General features: G+C 48.5%; 1 protein-coding gene across 2 annotated transcripts in view; it reads right to left on the minus strand.

Moving 5' to 3' along the window:
- IGDCC4 (immunoglobulin superfamily DCC subclass member 4) overlaps nt 1-26,172 on the minus strand; it is a 135,153-nt gene that overhangs the window by 60,378 nt on the left and 48,603 nt on the right. For both annotated transcript variants that reach the window (XM_078599874.1, XM_078599873.1), the window contains exon 2: nt 6,901-7,248. In XM_078599874.1, coding sequence (XP_078456000.1) covers nt 6,901-7,248 — 348 coding nt within the window. The remainder of the gene's footprint in view (nt 1-6,900; nt 7,249-26,172) is intronic.

Raw genomic sequence — 26,172 nt, forward strand, 5'->3', positions numbered from 1 at the left:
CACGCATCCTGTGTCCTGGTTGGAATCTGCTCAGTCTTAACGGTTTCGGGTGCCGTGTGGGGCGAGGAGGGCCTGGAATCCACAGGGAAAGAAGGGGGGTGGGGGGGAGGAGGGGGGTGTGCTCCCTTCACCTCGCTCAAAGGCAAAGAGGGCAAAAGGGCTGCCTTTCTGTTATTAAGATTTATTTTCCACCGTCAAAAGTCAACTTTAAAGAAAAGGCCACACCCTCTTCATTTCTTTCTTTCAAAAAGAATCCCTTTCACCCCGCAATGGGTTAGGGAGGTGGGAAAATTGCCATAATGAATATACTTTGCTCGCGTTATTCCGTGGGTTTGGCCATATTACATGATGTGATATTCCGCTTGATGAATTGCCACTGCCGTGGACGCGACGGATTCAAATTGCCTTTTTACAACACGGCAGGATTTTCGTGGTGTCATCCCAGAATGCACAACAGGGGGCCTGAGTACTAGACACTTCTATACACACAAGGTGACACAAAAGCCAGGACACAAAGGATTGTTTTTCATTTCTTTTTAACACTGGCATTAAAACATTTTAATTGTTTATTCTTCGAGGTAATATTTGATCTTCTATCATTATTCATGTCTATTTTTCTTCTTCCTGTGAGGTCACCTCTAATCCGTTGTTTACAAAACGCGACCAGTACCGCGAATGAATAAAGACAACAAAATGTAATTGATGAATGTTCAAATATTACACCTATAACCTTAACAAAACAAGTCCTAAATGTATTTCAAATGAAGAATTCATGCATGTCTTCATGTTAATAGAAGTCAGTTTGGATATTTGAAAAAATAAATGGTATAACCCTATTTGACTTGTTAAAATAAAACCCCTGGTGTGTCCTGACTTTTGCACTACCTTGTACATCTTGTCTGTTTACATATTAGTGCAATATTCGCCTAATGTTTCTAGATCTGTATTGCTCTATGAACGGTGAATACTTCAACCGAGCCAATTTACACGACAAAAAATGTATTTGATTGAATGTTCATTTGTTTTTTGTGTGCAGTTATTATCAATTTATCCTGTAATGTGGTTTGGTTGTCTTTGCTCGGATTTTATAATTGTGTCATTGCTCTACTTTGACGTTATTGCTTTTGTCAATGTGGTGGACCCAGGCCACTCTTGCAAATGAGACCAGTCCTGGTCTCTTGGGTTCTCACCCTGGTTAAACAAATTAACCTTACTTCACTTGACTAGTGGTGGTGCCAACGCATTAGGAGCCCTAATCAGACACTACGTTTGGGCGCTGTCTCGCCCGACTACAATCATTATACGCTGGACGAGATTCTAGACTTGAAGCTTTCGTGACTGCAAGGATTCATACTCTTAGGTTTTTTCGGTAAAAGTCACGTAGGTAAAAAATAATAATAAAATAAAATTATAATAAATCACGACGTTTCGGAGGCAACACAAGTCTCCGTCTTCAGGTGGGACCGTCACAGCTAGATTTACCTACGTGACTTTACCGAAAAAGCCTAAGAGCTGGACGAGATATTTAAGAATTCTATAACGTGTATGTGAAAACTTTCATGTAATAGTTAACTACAATTAACGTTATTTTAAGTGCTTTTTAATATCATAACATTGTTTCATGTAATTCGTCTAATGATATAAATGTGATTGTTTGGTACACACTTATTATTATTATTTTCTCTTAACTGCTTGGGACTGTAAACTTTCGCTAAGCTTGCTTATGCTCAGTGCCACCACTGCCCGGGTCAGCGCCGCTGGATGAAGACGGTTGCCCACCGCGACCTCATATGGCTGCCACCAAATTGGAACCAAAATCACTGCCGTAATCAGGGGTCGCCAACCTGCGGCTCCCAAGCCGCATGCCGCTCTTTAAGGACTGCTTCGTGGCCGTTATCTATCAAGGACCACCACGTTGCATTGCGGCTCTTGAATAATTTTTATTTTTTTACCAAATTCGAAAAATAATGGATTTTATTGTGATATTGGTTGCCGACCCCTGGCAGTAATCACCAAACGTTCTGCCAACAACATCCCGGTGTACCCATCCTTGGGGAAATGCTGAATGAGTGAATTATAAAGAGTTAAAGGTTGAGCCCTGCAATGTCTTGCTCACGCCACTGCTGTAGGAAGGGCCTCCGCTAAGGGAAGCTCTAGGCAGCCCCTCTAGAGAGTATTTTTGCCTCTTTTTCAACGCTGGCCAGACATGATAAAAAGGTTGGAGTAATCACCCTTTACCCCACCACACGCGAGCGACTGTGGTTGCCTCCATTTATACTGCTGCTTGGACAGTGACGGCGAGATTTAAGAAGCTTGCCCAGCGTTTCAACTGCCGTACGGGAAGATCAAATCGAACGGGTGACCTATTTCATTGCACAGTCAAGCGTGCTCACCATCCATTACACCAGCGCAGTGTCCAGTGACTGAGTTACAATTATTACAATACGCATTAACGTATGAGTTCAGCTTTATACAATATATATTTTATGGCAACCAGCTTTGCTATAAAATTAAAATTGTGAATATTTCTAATTCTTGCACACTGTAGGGGGTGGGTGGGGGGGTTACATGCACACATAGAAAATAAAATCGTGAGCAAAGACAGTTCGGAAGAAGTGGTGTGGCTCGTGTTTATGAATCGCGTTAAGTGTGTGTATTTAGGGGATTTTTTTCCTTTTTTACATCTGGTTGCTGTCAACAGACCCGGTTTTTGTAAAATTCTTCTAATCACTCCTATTTGTAACCGGCCCGGCCAATTACAAAAAAAAGTACAAACAGGGACAACGCACGGCCAGCGTGCCGGTTATTAGTCCGGCCTACACCCCTGTGCGAACCCCCCCCCCCCCCACAATTGCCACCGTCCCACCATGAAAATGGAATGTTCCCGTGGCCTGCGCCCTACGCCCTGTGACCCTGGCCAATGAGGCCTCACTAAACAAGCCATTTTGGCAGATGAAAGTCATTGAATCTGGCTGTTTGCCACGACCCAGGCTGACCTGTCGTTCCGGAATCTTTTTACTCCCTCTTTTTTTTCCGTGCCAAGGCCAAGGCATTCCAGCCTCCAAGTGTCCCCCCCCACCACCCACCACAGTCCTCCCCCCCCCTCGCCACCACCCCCTCCAAGTGCCGACCACCCCCACCTCCCATCGCCCGCCACCGCACAACTCACAACTAAAACCCTGGCAATTAACGAAGCCTCCACTGCAACTTGTGAAGAAAGTAAACACGAAATATGTTTCCCTTACAGGACCCGGGAGCGAAGGCAGAGCTCGATGCCACGGCGCTCTGCCAAAAAGTCCCACCACTTTTCAAACAGAACCCTCCATGAATTCCCATTAACTCCCCCTAAATCCAGCAGGCGCAGTGCCCCACCCTCCCACGAGCACCGCTTTGTGGCCGGTATTGTGATCCGACTGTGCGGTTGAACGTCGCTCGCGCTTTGTTTTTTGCGTTTGGAACCCAACCCCGCGGGCTCATAAAACCTGCCTCTGAAACACAAGCGTGTCTCTTTCGCCTCCCCCGGTACAGCCCTCCCTCCACCGCCCCGTCTAGCCCCCTGCTCCCATCTCCTCCCCCGGCAGCTGTTAACAGTGAGGTTTGGTCAACTTAAGAGTCACCATTTTAGCTCCGAGCCAGAAGCTTTCAACTTAAAGCATGGAATCGGTCGCAGATCAATCACATCGGACCTGGCTGTCCCGCTGTATATTTACACAGACTGTGTACATTCCCACCTCCCCATTGTGATCTCCGGTGGGCCCCAAATCGGCAGTGTTGCTGTGGCAGGAGCGCACGCACGTGCACACGCAGGGCCCGTGTGTGTGTGTGAGAGAGAGTTGAAGGGTGGGCTTGTCCACGGCCGCCGTGTTCTATTTTCTCTGCACTGCGTTTGTTGAGGCAGCCGCTGCCATGCGGGATCGGATATTGGTCGCATGCTTGGCTAACAGTCATCTCATCCCGTCCGCCGATAGATATGCCGTTTGAGTTGTGATCCTAGGAGAGACATCTCTTGCCCCCCCCCCCTTGACCATTCTGCTGCTGTGTCCCAGGAGATACCAATCCCAGGAAGAGCAAGACCTTTGTGATTCCTGACGCTTCGATTTGCTCGGCAAATAGCAGCGGCGGCAAGCGGCAGATAGGTCTCCCTCTTCAACGGCGGCTGAGCCATCGTACCTGTGCTGGGGCTGTGTCTGCATTACCTTTTTTTTAACTGCTGATGAGCACTGAATAATTCTTGAATAATAAGTATGTATATATACTGCATAAAAAACTAAATTATATATTAATATATATTTTAAAAACTGATAATGGCCATGATCAGGAAATCCTCACAAAGTCTCAAGGCTCTTTTCAGGAGGGTCTTGCATTGAGATGTTTGGTCTATGCCATTAATTAGTTTTTGTTTGTATGAGTCAGTGACCAGAATAAAACCGATATGCACAGATTGATGAAGAATCTAATGTTGTACAATCACATAAGTTACCTCACAACTCAAACTACAACAACCTGGTAGTTCATGTTGTCGTGGTGTAAGGTAGTGTCCCATCCAAGTACTAACTGAGCTCAATGCCGCTTAGCGTCCAAGATCAGGCAAGATTGGGCAGAGTCATAGTGATGTAGTTAAAGGCCAAACATTGCAATGCCAGGATCCTCCTGGCATAGTCATGTGACTCATCGACGCTTTACTGGGCAACGATAAAACATTGGCACTGCCTTTTGGAACTACGACTCTATTGATACTTTACTTACAAAACAAAATCACGTTTACATTTGTCCCCCGTACAAAACGAAAGGGTGTGGATGCATCTTGTTGGGTTCTCATCTGATTAAATACAGGACACGAGAGAAGACGCCGATGTTGTTATTGCATAGATCCTCACCACCTGGCCACGAGATGTACTGAGCCTTACAGCACAGGCAGAGCAGGTGAAACCCAGTCGAGGTTGATACCCTGGCTATTGTGATATGTTTGCACGTAAGTTTGTATACATTACCGTTATGTTACGAATGTGAATTCAAAGCGTTCGTGACTGCAGGAATTACTCTTTGGTTCTTTCGGTAAAATCACGTAGAAATAAATTAAATTAAAGAATTTATTTTAAATTAAATAACTTAATTTCTTTATACGTGACTTTACCGAAAGAACCAACGAGTTATGAATGTGGTCACATCTTTTTGTCATTTACGCTCCACGAACAGAAATCCTTTGAGCGGTACTTGCCCTGAGCGAGCCGGCGTGGCCAATGTGACTCTACAGGACTGGCGTGCACGCCTTCCCATTCCTCACGTGCCGAAGCTCAAATGCAAAACGATGACCATTTATTTCTCCAGCGTTCCTCGCGTGTGCCCAGTAGGGACACGACTGCGGCCAATTAACAATTTAATGATACCTTAAAAATATATATAAAAAATGTACTTCTAACGAGCGTGATTTCTTTTTTTAGTACAAGTCTCGCCAACTTAAATCCCCTTCGCAAATCTACATGAATCACATTAATTGCGGTGAGGCATTGGACCGATGCCGAACACGCGGATAGAGGTGATATTATTTGAACTACGAGAATTACATTAAGGTAACCGACGAGTTACTACAAAGCATGCACGTCAAGGCTGTCAACCGCGAGACATCACGAGTAATTCATTTCGCGGCGTTCAGACGCAAGCCCTGAACATCTGTGTGCTTAAAAGGACGGGAGAGTGACAGGTAGTCTTTTTCCACCCTCGCCTGCCCTCCCGCCTTTCCCTTCGCAGCCCCATGCCGTCGCCCACCCTCTCCCGCCCCTCAGCCCGAGATTCTCAAAATTCATTAGGGGAGCTGCATGATTGAGCGTTTGAGCTCCGTGCCAGGGCGGCACGTGATGACCGCATGCCGGGAGTCATGTGGCCACCGCTAATCCACGTCGCGTCATCCAGGGCCTAGGCCAAGCCTCCTCGACTCCCATCGCGACCTGCAGCTTCCACTTACACTCATTCTCCTGCCCAATTAGATGCAACTTCCTTCCTTCCTTCTACAACCTATGGGCTGGGTCGACGCTTGTGGCTCAGGTCAGGGCAGCAGTCAATAACTCATCATCATTTGCGGTCACATGGTTTAATTTGAACCTTGAATGCTGTGTGTCCTCTACTACAATGCCATTTATAAATATATATGGACAGTGTATTATTTTAAGATTTCAATTGGTCTCAAGCGATCGTCCATGATCGACACGGCATGGGGACTCCTTCATCCAGCAGTAGGTTAACAAAGCGTTGGAAATTATCGTGTTATTTTGATTTTGCTTACAGTCAGCACAAGGCATAACTGGAGATATTTTGCGAGCGCGCGACATGCTGCTGTTTGCACGGTACGTCGGCCGGCTGACAAATCAGAGACGGCGTCACGCAGATTTAAAACAAAGCGAGTTCACTCAGAGATGCGTTTTCGCTGTGACCTCGAGGAAATAAAGTGATCTGTCACTTATCGTTTCCATGGCAGTGAACAAAAATAAAAATAATAATTTAAGCTTATATTGCGTCATTCATGGTAATTGCACCTCACAACGCCTTATAATAAATACATGTATTATCACACTAATGGATAAAACCTATTTCTAACAATTATTAATAAAATGAAAACCCTCAGAAAATAAAACATGAATAAACAAATCAAGAAATGTTATCAAAACAAAAGGTATAAACAACTACAAAGTTATCACAACAGAGGTAGAGAAGATTGTGTATGGTACATCGCAATAGCTCTTAGCGCCTCACACCAGCAAGGGCAATCAGTCCACTAAGAGACATCCCAGAGCACAATTCCCAACTTCCCAGTAATGGCATCACGGGGGCCTCAGCCTCACATGCACCTCCTAACGACGAGTGCAAATTCGCGGCGCGGGACGCCGTGGTGTCGCGAGCGCTCACCGGCGTAACGCAGGCGGATCGGCCGGCTGACCAGCGTCCCGTATGGCGTGAGCATCTCGCACGCGTAGTTGCCGCCGTCCAGGCCCTCGTTCCCGGGCGGCAGGGCCAGCGAGCCGTTGGGGAGGACAAGCGCGGCCTGGCTGTCGGCCGCCAGCGGGGCCCCGTTGTGAGTCCACGTCACGTTGCCGACGGCGGCGGCGGCGGCGCGGCCGGAGCTGGGACCGGTGGCGCCGAGGCTCTCGCCCGTGAGGTGGCAGTCGAGCACGGCCGCCTGGCTCGGGGAAACCACGAGCTCCAGGGGACCCGGGCTGCAGCTCAGCTCCTCGCACCAGCATGCCGTGCACAACCCTGCGGAGCGCACACAGTACAAAGGGTGAGAAAGGGCATTTGTAGAAATACATCGTCGTCGTTGTCGTCCGGCACGGGCAATGAACTGAATTGCCGTTGATCGAGATGCGGTGTGAAGAATCTCCCGGCAACGTTGTGCACAACAGTTCACAACTTTTAATATAAACTACAAACTGTCAGTTATCACACTCGTGCTCAAATGCATTGCGGACATACTAATCGATATCACGCATCGTTACCGACCAACAATGTATGGATGATTCGAGTCACGGTCAAACATCTCCCTGCTCGAACGAGCAAAGTGGTTCCTCTCCTCCCATTGACGGCACAGAGTCACTGCATCACGCGCTTTCAGATGCACTTTTGTGGCCGTCTGGAACACTCTTCCTTTTTATATTCGGAAGCCCCTGAGGCTATGCACTTTTAAATCTGAAACTCAATTTTTTTCATTGTTTTAGTGTTTATTTTGTCCTTCCCCTGCACCTCCAATTAGCACGGTCGGCTCCGTACGGTGCCTAAGAAGTGAAACGTACATACAGTCGGTAGTGGAAATTTCACATTCCAATCGCAGGCGCCAATCTCTCCACATGATGACCACTGTAAGACCGTTTATACGGCAGTTTGGAAAACGCCACGGGCCAGTGAGCAGCATTGGATGAAAGTTGCTCAGATGTGCCTGGGCGGTGTTACCTCCGTCACCTTTGCAATGCATGGCACGGAACGGGGAGAAGCGCCTGGCCGCTGTAATCCGGCACCTCCTCGGCAAGACGCGCCAGGGTTTACATGGGATTTGGGGAGCCAGAAAGTTAAGGGAGGTTGCTGGGTGGGAATGCGGCGAGGCTTTAGGGAGACATTCAGCGCCTGAGACCTAGTCACACCGGACTGCACAGTAGCCGCTTAGCGGTTAGTGGCCTTGACATCGCGAGCGGAGGCGGGGGAAGCCGTTGTCGCAATGCACGCCGAGCATAGCTTCAAGCTCCCAGAGTGCTGAAGCTATGGCTGTTGCACAGTGTAAGGCGATTAGATCTCCGGGCCAATCAAAATGCCTACTAAAACTATATAAAAGTAAACTGGAGGCTTCTGGTAATGATAATATGAGAAAAGTGTCATTTGTCCTATTATTCGTGAAAAGTACAATGTTGGCTTATTTAAGGGTCAAGATGCCCCCTTGCAAAAAGAGAGATTGCAGCTCAACGGTTGTCGACTATCTTTGAGAAAAACTAAATAATGAAACAATTCAGATTAAGTGATTTTAAGGTGGATTTTAACAAAGAGGAAATTTGTTATTTATAAATATTAAAAACATTTTACACGTCCCTGCATTTTAACTTTTACGGCACTTTTGGCCTTCAGTCTTTGCCATCGTTGCTCGACAGGGAAATTTCAACTTTGTGAGTTGTTCTCAAACAGCCCCGTGCCCTCTCCACGTGCGAGCCGCCCGCTCGGCTTTTGCCAGGAGGAAAGCTGCGACACGTTAAAGGTGCTCAGGACGCTACCTCCAAGACGGCCGGTTGGCTACTCACGGCCCCTCTGTAGTGACAAGCCCAAGGTGCGACCTGCGGTGGGTCAGCCCCCACGGTACTGCTCAGATGGATAGAAAATCTACTCAACTCACAGAGGAGCATGAGCCAACGCTAAAAAAATGTACGGCTAATGGATATTATTTCCTGAAGAAACACGCAACACGGGCATCGTGTGACACGGTGTAGGGAGACCACCTAGGTGCTGGCTCTGGCGTGGGATATCTGTGGAAACATCTGCGGTGGTAAAACGGCGTCTGCACACATGAGTCGAGAGATAGCTTCTTCCCCCGTGCCTCGCACGGTGCTAGCCGTAAAAAAAACCCAGAGTGGGACCGACTGTAGAGGAGGAATGCAACTAACACAGCCGACCGAAAAGTGCGGTGAAGTGTGGAGAAATGTATCCGGACGACACGCATCGAAAATACGACGCTCCAAGCACCCTCGTACGACCGGGGGCGACTCGTGGTTTCAGTTTCACGCGTGCTGGTGTCATGGTCCGAATTTGATCGATTGTTCGGGAATTACTTAATCGGGAAAAACTACATCGCCTCCTAATGTCCACTTGCAGGCCGCTGCTGCGTCCACCTAGTAATGCAGAGGGAAGGGACAGTTTTCACCCGGGGTCCCCCTTGGATAGACTGCGACAGGGCGTCTTGAGATGCACCGCATAGGAGGCGTGATGTAGATATTCAGTGATGATGACGATAGGGTACGGTGGCCACTACGCAAGGACGTCCAATAAAGACAGATGTACTCGCAATGCTCTTGACAGCATCGACATCGGCGCAACTAAACCATGTCACCCTCATCATCATCAGAATCACAAAGTCGACGAGGACCTTGGCGTCCAACTAGACAATCGTCTTCGGGCGACACTGTCGGCCACGTCGAGTCCCCAGCCGGTGTCTCAGCGAATTTGTCACCCTCATGTGTCCCTGGGTCGGCCCACAGAACGACGCCACGAAGGTGATGGACGGATGATCGCACGTGGCCTGGATGGCGAGCCGCGGGGCGTGGTTCGGTAAGGCGCCACCACCCTCTCAGGGCAAATCCACTGCCGGGGAATGCGACAGGGTGCCTTGGCGGAGATGGGGCAGCGGAAGAGGCAGCGGTGGCTTTAATAAACCGATGCCTTGACCGAGTCACCCTCTCCCACACGTGCACACGGGTGCCACGAACCCCACAAACCTCCACGGGCCCCGCAAAGTCGTTGCTTTATGAGCGCGCGGGAGCCGCCTGACGGCGGGGCCCACGGCCAGAGGCACGGCAGACGCATACTTGACCCCGGCGAAACTTAGTGGCGCGGAGGTTGTAACGAATACGAGAGAGGGAAGGGAAAAAGCGTGCGCACACAAACCCTGTCAAAATACACCGTGGGCAACGGCCGCTAATGTGGTCCCGCTCGCATTCGTTTATTTAACATTCGGAATTATGTATTTATTTTCGGCAGCCTTGAATGAGGACTCTGAATTTTTCCGTCAGGTTGTTGACGAACGCGAAAAATAGCAGGGTATGCAGCAGAGTGATTTAAGATTTTTTTTATGTTTACTGAATTACCGTGACTCGTCGTTTTAACGTGAACTGTTTCACGTTCGTGTTGATGGCAGGTTTAAGGTGTTAGACGTTTTGCCAGTTTGTTTATGCGCTTGAATTACAATTTTGTTGTGGTCCAGGTCCCCCATGACGAAAGATATTTTTGATCTCGGTGGGCTCTTATGAGGGTCAAAGTAAATGCCACGTTCATCGCAGGATCATTAGAGGTGACAATAGCTTGGAGAAGTCTTCGTCCAGCAGTAGATTGACCATGTCTGAGGCCGATGATGATGGTGATTATCACATTCATATCATTGCACACCTACGACAGGACTGTGCAATTTACAACATCGGCTCGGGACCGCCCGAGCCAGTGGATACGGGCACATCGGCCCGCGCTCGCGTGCGAAGTGGGTGACACTTTGACTTCGACTCGGATACCAATACTTTCTTCCCAATAATAACTCTCACGAAGTGGAGGAGCGAGTGGCAGAGAGTAACGTCGGGGGGGGTACGGGTGGACAAAATGGCTGGGCGAGGTGCCGTGCGCGCACAAATTTCACGTGCATCCCCCCACAGGGCGAGGCGGCTGCCCGGCTCGCGCGCATTCTGCGCTCTGGGGCAGCACGGGAGGCGGATGTCGGCGATGCATGATTTAGGAGCGCGTGAGCCCTCACCCCGTTTCCATTACCACGAGCACCAATAAGGCCCTGTCCTTTTTCTCCACACTTTTGACCCCCCCCACACACACACCCCACACACACCCCACACCCCCCCCCCCCACTGACATCGTTAATCTGCCAGGGGCTGCACGGATCCGGAGAGTGCGCGGTCCGTGGCCCGGGCGCTGAGAAGCGTCGCTGCTGCTCAGTGAGGGGCTGCGGGGGAGGACTCGGGAGGCAGGATGGGGGGTCTGAGGGCAAGGGGCCACGGTATTGGAAGAGTGGGATGAGGATGGGAGTTAGAGGAGGTGAAGGGGTACAGGAGGGAGGGAGCGGGAGGCTCCGGGAAGGGGGGGGGACCAACAGGGCGAAAGGGGAGACGGACAAGGTGTGGGGGATGGGAGAGGCGATGGATCCGGCGGTTACCGCTACCGCTGCCGAGCAACATCAAACCCTTCCCCTGCTCTCCTTTGACACCTTTTAAAGGCATCCAAGCAGAACTGCACGGATCCCTGCCGAGCCCGGCTGCGCCGAAGCAAAGTAATGGCCGAGACAAGAAAGCGTTCCGTTGTGCTGCGGAGAATTCCATCGATGCCCCTTCCCCTCGCAATGCTCCGCAAAACAAACCCCGGCCACCAGCAGCAAGGGCTCTCTCTCTCTCTTCCACCCATATCGTTTGCCGATGGAAAAAAAAATCAAAGGGGACAGAGGTCTCTTTTTTTTTTGTACCCCCCCCCCCACCAGCCACACCAGTCTTCTCATACCATACCTCTCCTCCTACTAGTAACTCTCACTTGCATGGCAATGTATTTAACCTGGCCAGAGAGAAGCTGCCGGAGCTCACGGCTCGTATTTATGAGCATTGTTTTGTTTGCGTCATTTGCCCCAGCAGAATAGAAAATAACTTTAGACCCCAAACTTTGCGCCATCCGCCAACTCCACCGCCCGAGTTGTTGTGTCACATACACGCATACATATGCATGCATCTACAATGGGCCTGACTCTACCCATTCTGAATTCCTCTCACCTTCTCCCTGTGTATTTATTCCAGGCTGGTATTTATTCGTCTTCTGTTGACATCCGCCAGCTGCACAGGGAGAGCCCTGCCAAGCTCCAAAGCCAGCCGCCCGCCTCCGCCAAACTCCGTCACCAGCGGCTGGAATCACCCCGAGCTTGGCACAGCGGAGAGATTTTCTGCACCCCCCACCCCATCACATTCCCCCTTCTCAACCTTCGTCCTTTTCCCCTTAAAGTTGAAGAAATAAACATCGCAGGAAGCCGCGCTCGGGGGAATGGTGGTAGAATCAAGAAAAATGGAGCGGTAATCTCTCTCGTGCCTCAGACAGACCGGGCGCCGCCGGAGTTTTTGTAGCCAGAGGTTTTCGTAACGGGGTCAGCGAGCCTAAACGGGCCTTCGTGCGAGGGGTCCCGAGGGAACAGTGCCCTATCAGGGGCCCCCGGGGCTGTGTGACAGCAGCTCATAAGGGTCTGACAGGCCATTAATCACTCCCGCCACCCCTTCCTGGTTCCACCGTTATGCCATCAAATTCCAGCACGGTCCTCCCCCCGTCTTGCCCTGTCCCCACACCCGCCCCCCTCACATCCCCTCTCAACTCCACCGCCCCCTCTTTGCCTCGTTCTTCCTCCACATCCTTCCACCCCCCCGCCCCTCCCCTCCTCGTACAAATGTTCTTTGTGATTGAAATCCGCGGCACTGCCCAAGTCAAAATGTTAATGTACAACTGCTGCGGTGGCAGGCAGCCAGAGGCTCCCCTATCTGTTATGGTTACACACAACGATGTATTTATCATCGTTTGAGCTTCCTCGTTATTAAGAGGAATTTATTTTTGAGGGATACGGGAGGTCTGTCAGAATTTCCGAGTGCATAAATATGGTCCAATAAAAACAGAAACGGCGGACAATATACAGTGCCACGGGATTTCACACGGATAACAAAAGCATATTAAAGTGGCAATAAACGTCCCCTTTTGAACTTGTGGCACTTTTAAGGCCACGAAGTCCCCACAGGGGAGATCGCCCCCGGTTATGGCGGAGATTCTTCGCCTTCTTTCGGTTTGTTTGCACTCGGTAAAGTTCGCCTACGGCAGAGATTGATCTCTCTTATAACCGAGCGGATTCCACTGGTTTTTCTCCCACCCTTTGCATCGCGATGATAGGCGGCCATCGGAAACAAACAGTGGCGAGCACCGGCGCATGAGATGTGCGGACTAACGCAGCCCCGGGGTGATGGCGCATTCTGACCTCGAGTGTCCAGAGCGGATAAAGCCACCACCACCACCACCACAGCACGTCCGGAACACGAGCCACATGTGCTGCCGTTGCTGCTGCTGTTGTCATAGATTTGTATGCTGCTGTTGTCAAAGACGCCTCTAACCTTCCCAGAGATGGTGTTGTCAAGGAGTGGCATTTCGTAAGGGCGCAAACATTTTTCGTCACATCAACTGACCACCATTCACTCGCTCTGAGACTAATTAAAGCAGCTGCCATTCACTTCCACGCTGGTTCATTTGGCGCGTGACCAAGTCACCCTGAATGAACCTGACCTCGGCAGATCTCGGAAGCTAAGCAGGGTTGGGTCTGGATAGTGATTGGATTGTACACTGGCAGGGGAAACCAAGTGCTACAGGTTTGACCTGCAAGTTGGCCAGGAGATGGCAATAACAAAAATAAATTGTTGAATCTCGGCCGTGATTTGAGTGTCATCTCTTCATAAACCCGTGTTTTCTTCTCGGTTATCTGGTTTCCTCCCCCATGAAGCCAAACACTTGGTAATGGAATTATCAAACTATCCCAATGTAGGCGGAGGACCCAGCATAAAGAGTCTCAGCCACACTTTATCGGACAAACAAAGGAAAGTATGATCATTTTTTGACTTATTTGCATTGAATACCATTGCAATAGCACGAAATCCACGGTATTCCGTTGGATGCCAGGGTTAAGGATCGCGATCTTATTCGAGTGAAAAAAAAATTCACGCACGCAAATTCACACGACGCCAGATCTCTGCGGATGTGAATGGGCGGTCGCTTGCTCGCAACAGTAATCAAAATTATAATACCCTCTCCTGGAACGTGAATCGGGAGTCAGTTGAGGCGCAACAAATGTTGGTGGTTTTGCGGGTTTTTGCCACATTTGGGCTCGGCGCCCAGCCGCACGCTGCAAGGCGTAGCGGGGGCACCCGCGGATGGCGAAGTGAGGCACTGCCCCCCCCCCCCACGTCCCCCACGTTACTAAATTAGCAGAGGATTCGCTGTCCTAATCGCTGTGATTACCCGATTAGAGCTGATCACCCACTCGTTTATTGCGCACGCCACCACACGTGCCCGGATTCACCGTGACAATGTACTTGCGGGTTTAGAGTGAGCCCGAGGTGTGCCACTGATCCCGACAATGATAAGCTCGAGTGCTCGGAAAAAAGGATGTTTTTTGTTCTTTACCATGTAAGGCCCACTGAGCTAAATAGCTCTTTTTTTGTTTGTTTTAGAAGCCACCTAGCCACAAATGATAGCTCAAGCCAAGTGGCTTATCGTGTGGAAATGGTATAGCAACCAAATACCGGAGGGCGCAACATGCGTGTAAGGCCACATACTCTAAACGCATGCTGATTCCAAATGTGGAGGGAAAACCCGAGGACGCAGAGAAAAATCCACGCAACCACGGGGAGATAGACGTGAAAAACTGCAAATATACAGGTGTCAGTGTCGGGATCGAGCCCACGACCTCCTGTATACCAGGCGAAGTACTTAAGATCTCGCCACCGTGGTGCAGCGGTGGCAGGGTGCCTGAAACCGTACCGCTGATATTCTCAACCAGGGTTTGAATCCAGGTTTCAGTTACCTGTGATTAAACATGCAGGTCCTCAATTGTTAGTGAGATGATGGTTTCAGTCTGGTCACCAATTACTTTTCAAAAGAATAGCCCGAGTGATACTCTTAGCCCGGTTATCTATGGCTTCGCCGAAAACACACCCAATTCAATTTGGTGTTTCAAGTAATTTGGGTAAATCCCAGCTCTGAAAATGTAATAAAAAATTATCACTTTAACAAAGTTGTGTGTGATCCTCTTCCACATGCTATTCTCTAAAACGCAGGGTGATGCACTGATCTCTTATCAGTTCCCAATGCATCCTTCCCTCTCTCTGCACGACGCTGGCATCGGAGTTGGAATACAAACGCAGAGAATAATATTTTTTATGCAAATGTCGGCAGAGTTTAGTGCAATGCAGTCCCCCTTCAACAGTGCTGCGCAAACACAGACAAACTCCCCGAATGCAAACACACGTGGCCCCACATTTACACAAGGAGCATCGGCGAGTGTATTCATACCCGGACACAAGCAGCAATGTTTACACTGGGACGCTTTGCTTACATTCTAGAAGCATTGCCAGCATTGACCGCGTGCTGGATTTTGCCGAGGCCCGTGGTGGAAATTCCCCAATTCGATGACCGGGAGCAGAACCACCGATTTCGCCGCGGAGCTGTTCGGCTCCGCCGATGTGTTCACGAATTGCACCTCGTGTCGTTTGACACGGTGACCGACGTTTCGCTCCCACTTCCTGAGAGCTTCTTCCGAAATGTCATTGTCAAGTGGTGCGCGCTTCCTAGGGGAACTAAGCTCCGAGCATGTGGAGAACGACGACGGACATCGTGCCGAACGACCCCGAAAACACCACCGGGGGAGCGCTCAGAGATCATTCTCTCCACGAGACAACACTACATGTTATCCTTCCCACAAAGCGCACGGGAAATATTGACGTTTAACAAAAAACAAAAACCCCTTGTCAAGCACATTCACTCTGACATTAGATATTTCACCCAAAATATCAAATTCTGTAATAAACATGCATCGGCAACAACAACAACAACAACCCTGTTCTTGCTGGGGGTTAGTGTAAGGATACGACATACAAATCGTCATGTTACTATGGTTCTTATTCATGGCGCTCCAAGGATACACCTGCCAAGTTGGCTTGACTCCACCGTGGAGGTGCCCCCCCACCCCCCCAACCGCCCCCACCCACCGCCCCCCCCCCAACCGCCCCCACCCACCGCCCCCCCCCCACCGCCCCCCCGCACTGGCCGTGGGCCAGGCTAACTGTGACGTGCGCAGGTGCAACTCTAATTGCAGCCATTTTCAAGAGGGCCTCCAATTAGCGTTCTTTGTTCGTTAATGATTTTATATCTTACATATTTAAAAAAAATATGCAAGTGCACGTAGCAATGTTCATTCAGGATGTAGGGGGAGAGTCCAGATTGTCAGCGTGGAAGGGAGAGATTTAAAAGTAAATTGTTGAGGTTTTAATTGTACAATTGGAGTTCCGTATTAATGCAGTGTAATGACGCACGGATTTATATGCATTCTTAAGCTCGCGGTGTATGCATCGAATAGCGTAAGAGTCAATGTCTTTCGAATTGGCTCCGGTTGTACGTTTTGGCCTCACGTCACTCATGCAGCCACGAGTGGCTGCCATGTTCACCACAATGTTACCAAAACAAATATTTCATTCTTGAAACGAATCATGACCACATATTAAGACATTCGTCAAATCGGCGAGTACGGGGGTCTGGACCATTACACCCCAGTGTGAGGGCTATGTGGACTGGTGGCACAGTGATTAGCGCACTGTGCTATGAACCCCCGAGTTTAAATCCTGGCCGCGGCCACCATCAGTGACACGTGGTATCTGAACCGGTATTGGGTCCCACAACACCTGCACCAGTCCCCACGATGACCAACGTTGTGAAATGTGGTCAAAGCAACCCCCATAATCGAGATGGAGTGGGACAGCCTTCATCCAGGAGTGGATCGATCAAAGACCTGGAGACTGTTATTTTACCACGTCTATAGAGCGTGCATGCAATTGTCACTTACGGAATGACAGCTGATTTGTTTTGTTTTGGCACTTTGTAGCCACATGTTAAAATAAAACTCACCACTCAATTTCAGCTGTTTGCTTTTGACTTTTTTGTATATCTTAACGGGTCCAAATACACAAAAAAAACGAAAATAAACCACCCCAAGGAATAACAAAATGCCATTATGCTTGAGCTACTTGCAGACCCTGAGTAAGTGAGCGCGTTACTGTGTGCTTTATTCAAACCCACAGGGGTGACAGCTGCACAGATACATTTGTGAACAGGTCAACACCAACCTCATACTCAAAACTCTTCACCAGCTTCACACTTTTGCGCATTTCTCAATCCGTTCCGGTATGTCCACACATTTACAATATTTCACAGAAACTACTTGGTACATTTTCTGCAACACAATCCGAGATACGTACACGCATAATCACAAGTTATGCGATATATAGATAAAGACAAAGATCCGCCGTATAGCCTTTAACAGATTCTTTTGGGGGGGGGGAGTGTTATTCACGAGCACCTATGAAGGCCGGCACGGCACACGAGGGCTGAGTGGCCAGGACCATACCCCGCAGCCTTTGTCTCCCCAATTCTGATGTTTACACACCGCACCAGGTACTCGTTAGAGGTTGAGTTATCCTAGAGAAAGCCCAGGACCGGTTCAGGTATCCGCCACTCTCATTGGAATCTAACTCGGGATTTCAGGTTCATAGCGCAGTACGCTTTCCACTGCATTCTCGCTCTCAGTGTATACACGTAATTTGCAAATGTATTTTAAGACATAAAAAAAAAATCCCTACGCTAATTATAATATGCAAATAAGTGAAATCTCACAAAATCTGATTAGGGCACAACGAGATGACCCCCGCATCCGCGTGCGTTAAAGAATTCTGCGGCGTAATTTAAAATTAGGTTTAAACATTGTGCTGACATGAGAACGAGCCGTGAGTGCGCATTCCCTAATTAGCACGTTTCCCTTTCACAGAGATTAACAATGTACAAGTTCCCCCCTCGCTTTACGCCGTCTGTAGATGGGTTCCAAGAAAAGGGTGCACAAAAGCGAAAGCTTTTGTAGCGCACACGGAACACACGCAACGCACACGGTACACACAAGACACATGCAAGGCACACGGTACACACAAGACACACGCAAAGCACACACAGGACACACGCAAAGCACACGGTGCACACAAGACACATGCAAAGCACACACAGGACACACACAAGGTACACACAGGACACACACAAGGTACACACAGGATACACACAAAGCACACGGTACACACAGGACACACGCAAGGTACACACAGGACACACGCAAAACACACACAGGAGACACGCAAAACACACGGTACACACAGGACACACGCAAAGCACACACAGGAGACACGCAAAGCACACGGTACACACAGGACACACGCAAGGTACACACACAGGACACACTCAAGGCACACACAGGACACACGCAAAGCACACGGTACATACAACGACGTTGTCCCATGTCCGACTGCCTAGCCGCATGTAGAGTGAGTTCAAGCCACATGCTGCGTAGCGAATTTTGGGTGGAAATAGGTGAAACGCATACACGCGAAATCGCACAAGCTGAATGCGCACAGAGCGAGGGACACCTGGATATCAAAGACGCACGTTCTGTGTCATGTAGATTCAATTTCATCATCCACTGCTGGATACGCCGTCGCCGTCACTCAAGAGTTTTACGATGCAACACCAATCCATCGAGCTCCGGCTCACATCGCTACCTCGCCTGGTCGTGGGTTCAATCCCGACACGGACGCCTGCTGTATATTTGTAGTTTGCGTGTCTCTCTCCACATGGTCACGTGGGTTTTTCTCCAGGTCCTCCGGTTTTTCCCTCCACATTTAGAAACATGCGTTTAGAGTATTTGGTTGCTATACATTTCCATTTGATAAGCCACTTCGTTGAGCTATCATTTGTGGCCAGGCCGCTTCTAAAAAAGAGCTGTATAGCTTAGTGGGACTTATCTGGTAAAATAAAAATAGTTCATAGTTTAGTTTCGTCATTCTGAGGGTGCAACTCTCCAATGTTCTTTGCGCACCTTTTCGGTTAACAACTCTATACAGAATGTACACAATGTATCGCACTGAAATTAGTCACATAATTAGGCGAGCATTCGTCGACTTAACTCCACAAATAAATACTCACAATTCACGCGTCGTATCGTGCGCGTGTAAGTAGATCAATTCAAGATCGTATCGGTTGTATGTAATGGGATCGCGTGACCCCTGCAGACACCTGGAGGCGCATCCAAGTGCCAGTGGTCACGCGGGGAATCGATCCTCGCTCGGCTCGAACCGCGATGGCGAATCGCGACGAGGCATCCCGATCTCAAGGGTGGGCGAATCGTTACATGCCTAATTAAAGACACGTATCCGATAACTGCACCTAATTGGCTAACGCTTTGTAATTTGCCTAAAATGTAAAAGCCACTCTTGAGAAGAAGCATATGGCGCTTCATCCGCGCTGCCACGCGAACCGCGTGGATGTTTTTTTTCGGCCCGGAGAGCCATTCCCAATACTCGCGCGAAACAGCCAGAGTCGTCTTCGCAGTCCGTCTCTTTCGCTTTGCCCACAACCTCACGCACCGTTAAAAAGACTCACAACTTCTGTGTTTGCGCATCGTCTGTCTACCCGTGCGTCTAGTCCCCTCGAGCGATACTCTGATTATAATTGAAGGTTGTGTCTGTTAGCAGCAGCGGTTAGAGATATAGCTGCGGATTTAAAAACTGGTCATCAGAATATATTTTTCATGTAATTCTCAGCAGGGCCCCGTGATGTTGAATGCAGTGTCCAAACAGTATTAACTCTGCTTCTCTACCCCTCTATATTTGCTATGAAGAAGGATCATTGCCCGAAACGTCGGCATATCTGTTAAGGCCACGGTGTTTACGCCTCATGAGTTGGGTTTGCCTCAGACTGTGGGAACAAGCGACTCGCCGATGGACACACTTTATAAGGTACTGTACTCATTAACGGCTAAACTGACCTAGGGGAGGTCCAGAGCATGTTTATATTCCGATTGGCAAATTGTTATCCACGGTTGGGTACTCAACTCGGGTAATTAAAATCGTAGCACGGTGCTCTGATTGTACACCATAGCTCCCCATAAAACAAAGACGAAATAGCCGGCCCGTGGTGGCTACGCACGTGGCCTCTAATCCAGCACTGTGGTGATAAGGGCTGGTGGATCGCACAAATGTAGCGATATTCCCCATGAGCGTCGAAGAGTTTCCATACCCTGCAGTGCAACAAACGTGGACTCCACCTATTCCCTCTGTATGGGACACAGTGTTGCCCCCTCACACATGTGGGTTTGCTCCGGTTGACTCCTGTATGTGAATTCCTGATTTGGCCGATACCATCTTCATATATAGAGGACCGCAGAGCTTGGTGCCGGTCCACCGTGTGGCTAGCTCTCCTGCTCGTCTGTGATTCCTCACGCCGCTGGGTCGCTCTTTCTCTCTCCGATAATACGTTGCACATTTCAAGTTGAAATCATTGTTAAAGATCTCCCATATAGTATTTAATAAACCGTTAGGACAAGTGCTGTTAAGAGAGCAAATATTAAGGCCAGCAAAACACACGAGGGTGTACGTGACCAGCACCACGCCTGGCCATCTTTGTCTCTCCAATGTTAATGGTTACACATCGCACCAGGTACTAATTTAAGGCTGAGTTAATCTAAGGGAGGCCCAGGACAGGTTCAGATAATCGCCACTGAATTTAATTCAGGTTGCCAGGTTGATATTGCAATGTGCTAACCGCTATGCCAACTATAGACAAACACAAAGATCCCCCGTATAGCCTTCAAAGATTGTTGGGGCAAGTGCTGTTAGCGAGCGTCTATGAAGGCTGGAAGCGGCACACGAGGGGGTAAGTGGCCAGCACCACGGCCGGCCGCCTTTGTCTCCCCAGTGGTGATATTTACACACCGCATCAGGTACTCATTTCAGGCTGAGCCGTCTCAGCGGATGCCCAGGAACGGTTAAAATAATCGTCCCTGATAGTGACCGTGACCAGAACTCGAACTCAGGTCGTCGAGTTCATAGCGCGGTGCGCTAATCGCCTGCACTCCCGACAAAGCCACACACAAACATACAAACCTAAAAGACACAGAAATGCACTCACATAGACAAGACATGCTCACACAGACACAAAGACACATACAGACGCACACATACACACAGGGGGGGCAGGTGGGCAAAGCCCAGCACGCGCGAAATCTGCGCGCCACGTGCTGACAACTGGCAGCAGCCCGCCATCCGGAGGCAAGAAATATTAAATTGCCGGATGAAAATAAACAAGATGGGCTGGTGGCGGGCAGGTGAGCTGCGGGTCCCGCGGCGTGAGTCCAGGGCTGGTTGTGTGCCGGCCGCCGTGCGACAGATGGGGAGAGAGGGGGACCTTCGTCCCAGCCCATCTCTCGCTCCATTGCTCAGCACTCAAGCAGTTTGGATGCACGCCAGCCCACGGGGGTGTGAGCCACACTCCCGGCTTGTAGGTGTATAAAGCCACCGCTGCTGCCGCTCCCCGCTCTTAAACGGTGGCAAAATAAAACCATTGGGACTTTTTTTATATACAGTATACGCAAACCCATCAGCTACTTAAAACGAATTCAGCAAAACGCAAAAAAAAAGTATGAGCCGTTTGGAAGGCGCCCAACGTCAGTGACGGGATATTTATGTATTCCACGCGAGACTTGGGTATGTTATTCGAGAGGGCATAGCCTTTAGCGGGTGCAATTAACACTCTTCGTATCCCTACCCCTACCTACACGGCAGCATATGGCGCTGCTCTGCCTGTGACCGCGAACAGTCTCGTTCGGAGATTAAAAAAACAGACATGCCGCCCATAGGCGGTGCCTCCTCTTCCATGCAGATCCACGGGCTTCTAAGAAAGCAGCAGTGTCAACAAAACAATCACGTCTTGACCCCCCCCCTCCCCCCAAAGCCAATCTCTCACAAACAATCACACAGACACACACCGATACATCAATCAAGCAGTATCCCCATTCGTTAAATTCGGGCAGCATGATGCATAATCATCATGGTCATCATCCGACATGATCTATTGACTTTTGAGGGTCACTGTCCATGTTTATGCTCTGCACTTCACGGGAGGTCATCTTTCACCTTCTTTAGTCATCTTCCTAATTTGCAGGCCTCATGCCGACACCGCCTGCATCCTACAGCAGGTAACAGCTCCCCGATTCAGAAACAGTCTTCTGTCGACGCCCAGTGCCATGTTGCCTAAGCGGTTGACCCACGGCAAACGCACACGCGTGTTGTTGTTATTCACTGGGTTATAACTTTGAACCTCTTCTTGGTTCTTTCGGTAAAGTCACGTAGAATGGAAAAATAATAATAATAAAATAAAAATAAAACATAATAAAATAATTCTCTGTCTGACTGTCTACTCGACAGACCTGCTCTCCACCTGAGGACGGCTGCTTGCGTTGTGGCCGAAACGTCGTGAGAATTATTTTATTATGTTGTATTTTTATTATTTTATTATTTCCATTCTACGTGACGTTACCGAAAGAACTAAGAAGATGAATCCCTGCAGTCACGAAAGCTTTAAATCGAAATTTGAACCTCTTGTTGAGTAAACCACGCTGCGTTGTTGTCGTTGTTGCCCTACGTCGTTTTTCACGGCTGTTCACATCATCACACGAAGGCTTTGGCGACCAGTGCCGCGATTCACAATCGGTTTCTTTTGGGTGAAATCCGACGACGTCAGGACACTTACTTGAGGACGCGAATCGGGAAGTGCTTTCACTTCCGAAATCTGGCCTCGTGCCGACAGCATCTGGATGATGCTGGGGTGCAATCTCGAGCGAAACGTCGTGCAGAGTTGTTAACATTCTGCGCGCTTTTCAATGTAGTCGATCTTGTGAGAAAAAAACCCCAACTAAATCAATTGCCACATTCGCCCACGTTACACTAATATGATTGGCTCTGTCGGGTGGTGGAGGGCTATAACATTTATTGACATTATACCTACACGGTCTAACCAAAAATAAAACAATTATGAATGTCCGCTGTTTCCTGAGGCTATACAATATATGTATACTGTACTTGCTGATTTTTTTTGTATATCTCTCAATTGTTTCATCCTCCATTACAATTCGCGTACTGACCTTTCGACAAACGTTTGTTTGTTTTTCCGTAACCTTAGTTGTATGTATGTCGAACTTCTTTCGCACCGTACGTAGCCAACAGTGCTACTCGAAGGTGCTGTTCTCTACCTTTCTAAGTTTTTTTCTGGGTATTCTCTCTTCGATTACAACACCTGTTCTGCCTGTTCGGATATTGTTTTCTGACCATTGCTTACCAGTGAATGGATATGTAAAACCTTTTCACCAACATCTGTGGTGATACAAAAGGAAAGCATGCAGGGCAAAAGCTGAAATGTTCTCAAAGACGCACAGATATGCACATGCCTGGAATGACACTGAGAGATACGAGGAGGAACACGTGGATTCATGAACACGCGCAAGTTCAAGAAATCTATGGACTGTAAAAAAAGAAATGTGGATGGGCAAGACGCAGCACGATACGAGATGATGGCCGAGGAAGCTGCTGCATCGTCATCATCCGCCGTGATCAGTCCACTGCTGCATGAAAGGCTTCCCCAAGCAGTAGCCATCTCTCCTGCGATTTAATAGTGCACGGTCAAGCACTCTCACTCGAGCAGATTTCATCGCTCCATCTCTGCAGTGGATGTCCCCTCGGCCACTTCCCGTTCAGCACCTCCAATTCGTACGGTTGGCTACGTACGGTGCGAAAGATGTTCAACATACACGCATACACCCTTTGGCTGCCACTCCATCTTTATTCGTGACCATACGTAACGCGATGGATCATCTCAGCCCACGCTTGCAGCAGTGAGGAAGCACAGCTGCTCAAATGGGATGACGGGGGGGGGCAATAGAAATGGGGGAGCAGGGGGGGCTGGTGCCTAATGAAACGCGTGCGCACAGCTGGGAGAGCAGGCTAACTGTGCCGAACGTTGCGGTGCTTCTAGCAATTAATTGTTTCTGCCAAACGCAGATCACACGCGCGTAATTCACACGGAGCGCGGACAACAGCACGCGACTTTGAATAAAATTGCTTTACGTTTAAAGTAAATTCTAAATCGATTTACCCATGGGTTGTGTGCGCACACGTGAAGCGGTGGTGGGTTTGGTGGGTTGGAGTGTAAGCAGTGGCCGTGTGAGCGCATCGAGAACGAGACGACGCCACAAGAACAGTCAAGATGACCTCACGCGGTGTCGTCCCAAAGTCCCGTGTGAAGGAATATTTTTTTATTTAAAATACAGTCTCAGATCCTTAAGCAGTTAGATGTGACTGCATCTCACGGCAATGTATGAAAATAGGAGAGTGGGGGGACATATGATTCATGGTGATAAGAGGGTGACACTGCACTGAAACGTACATAAGCGTGGTTCTGGAAATAGACTCAAGTGTCTCAATTTCAGATTCTCAAAATGTTCGGATGACTCCTCTTACCCGCGACGGTAAAACGTCACTCGCCGGGTTTGCATCCACTTCTTAATTCGAGTGTCCTTTATTTGAAGACAAAGGTTCAGAGGATGGTTTTAAATGTAGAAGTCCTTTAAAACAAAAAATTGCAATAGAATAAAAATACATTTAGAGGAGAGCGGTGGTTAGTGTTCTGCGATATGAACTTGGTGAACTGTATTTCCCGCCACAGTTGACGGCAGTGGTGAGTGATATCCGAACCGGTCTTGACTTTCCCACTTCGCCAGCTGGCACTGACAAACGTGGTGAAGTATGGACAAACAACCCACCACAAGTATGATCCAGTACTGTGTTTACAACGGGCTATAAATTAACTAATTAGTGAAATGCACCTAGCAAGTTCCTGAGTTTACAGTTGAAATCAGCCATACGTGACGGATTGCATCCAATCGCTCCGATAGTTTTAATTAAGACGCTACGACAAAAATCAACAAGTAAATCACAATACACGATACCAGCAGTGCCCGTTAATGAGGACAAATTCTGCTTTCGAAAACAGTCAATTACTCAAGTTTGAGGCTGTGCTGTTTAGCGCTCCGATGTGCTTTCGGGTTGCACCGCGTCTGTCCGCCACGATGTTGGACATTTTGATTTACGTGCTGCGAGGTTTCTTCCAGATTTGAAGCTTTCGTGACTGCAATGATTCATATTCTTAGGTTTTTTCGGTAAAGTCACCAGGTAGGTAAAAACATTAAAATGTAAAATAAAATAAAAAATAAAAATCACGACGTTTCGGAGGCAACACAAGCTTCCGTCTTCAGGTGGTACCGTCACAGCCACGACAGCTGTATCAAGTAAATGAGAGATTGCAGGAGTTACCACTGCGTTTATATAATGGTTGGAGAAGGTGGTGGGGCAAGGGCTGCATACTTATTATTAATATGGTAAGGTGAGGCTTGAAACTAAGAATAGACTCCATAACAAAGGCTGAGCCTTTGTTATGGAGAGGTGCGGTTTGTGACTAAACCTGTAACAAGAAGACCACCACTAAACATGGTAAAACAGTAATGGTTGTCTGTCAAATAAGATTGGCAAATAAGTGTAGTTAAATCTTTTTTGCATGGTTAATCACATCTTTCCAATGATTACTCAGTTTGTAACCGTCATCACGGTTGAAATTATGTTTAATGTTTTTACCTACGTGACTTTACAGAAAAAACCTAAGAATAGGTTTCTTCCGTCTCCATTTCCGTCCCTGAAGCAGCTCCCAACGTGTGGAGCGAAACATCCGACATCCGGAGCAAAAGCACGGCACAAGCCGACAGCGTATCTCTAAACTCAAGTTATGTAAATAAATAAGTAATATTTAAAAACACTTTAGAAACACGCTTTAATGAAATGTACCGTACGAGTAATGGAAGAACTCCACGACTCCAAGTAGTGGCCCCGAAGCTTGCCATAGCGTAAGGGGCCGTGGTGATTTACAGCCAACGTCAGTTGAGCGTGGACAATAAGACCCAAGCCGAAACATAACATATAAAACATAATGTTTAAAAAAAAAAAAAATTTGTTATGATAGAACATAGTATTGTCATCAGTATGACATTAGTATACCAAGTTTGCAGTCGATACCACATTGGGAAGTGGGTAAAAATTGAGTTACAAGATTTGAGGATACAACAGACAGAGTGAGTTAATAGAAAGCGTGTAATAATAAAAACAAGGCAATTTGATTCAAACTAACTAAACAGTTTCTCCTGCATCTGGTGACATTCGCTCGCTCGCTCACTTTCCCAGT

The sequence above is a fragment of the Lampetra planeri genome, chromosome 13 (assembly GCF_965212315.1).
Source record: "Lampetra planeri chromosome 13, kcLamPlan1.2.h2, whole genome shotgun sequence".
Classification (NCBI taxonomy): Eukaryota; Metazoa; Chordata; class Hyperoartia; order Petromyzontiformes; family Petromyzontidae; genus Lampetra; species Lampetra planeri.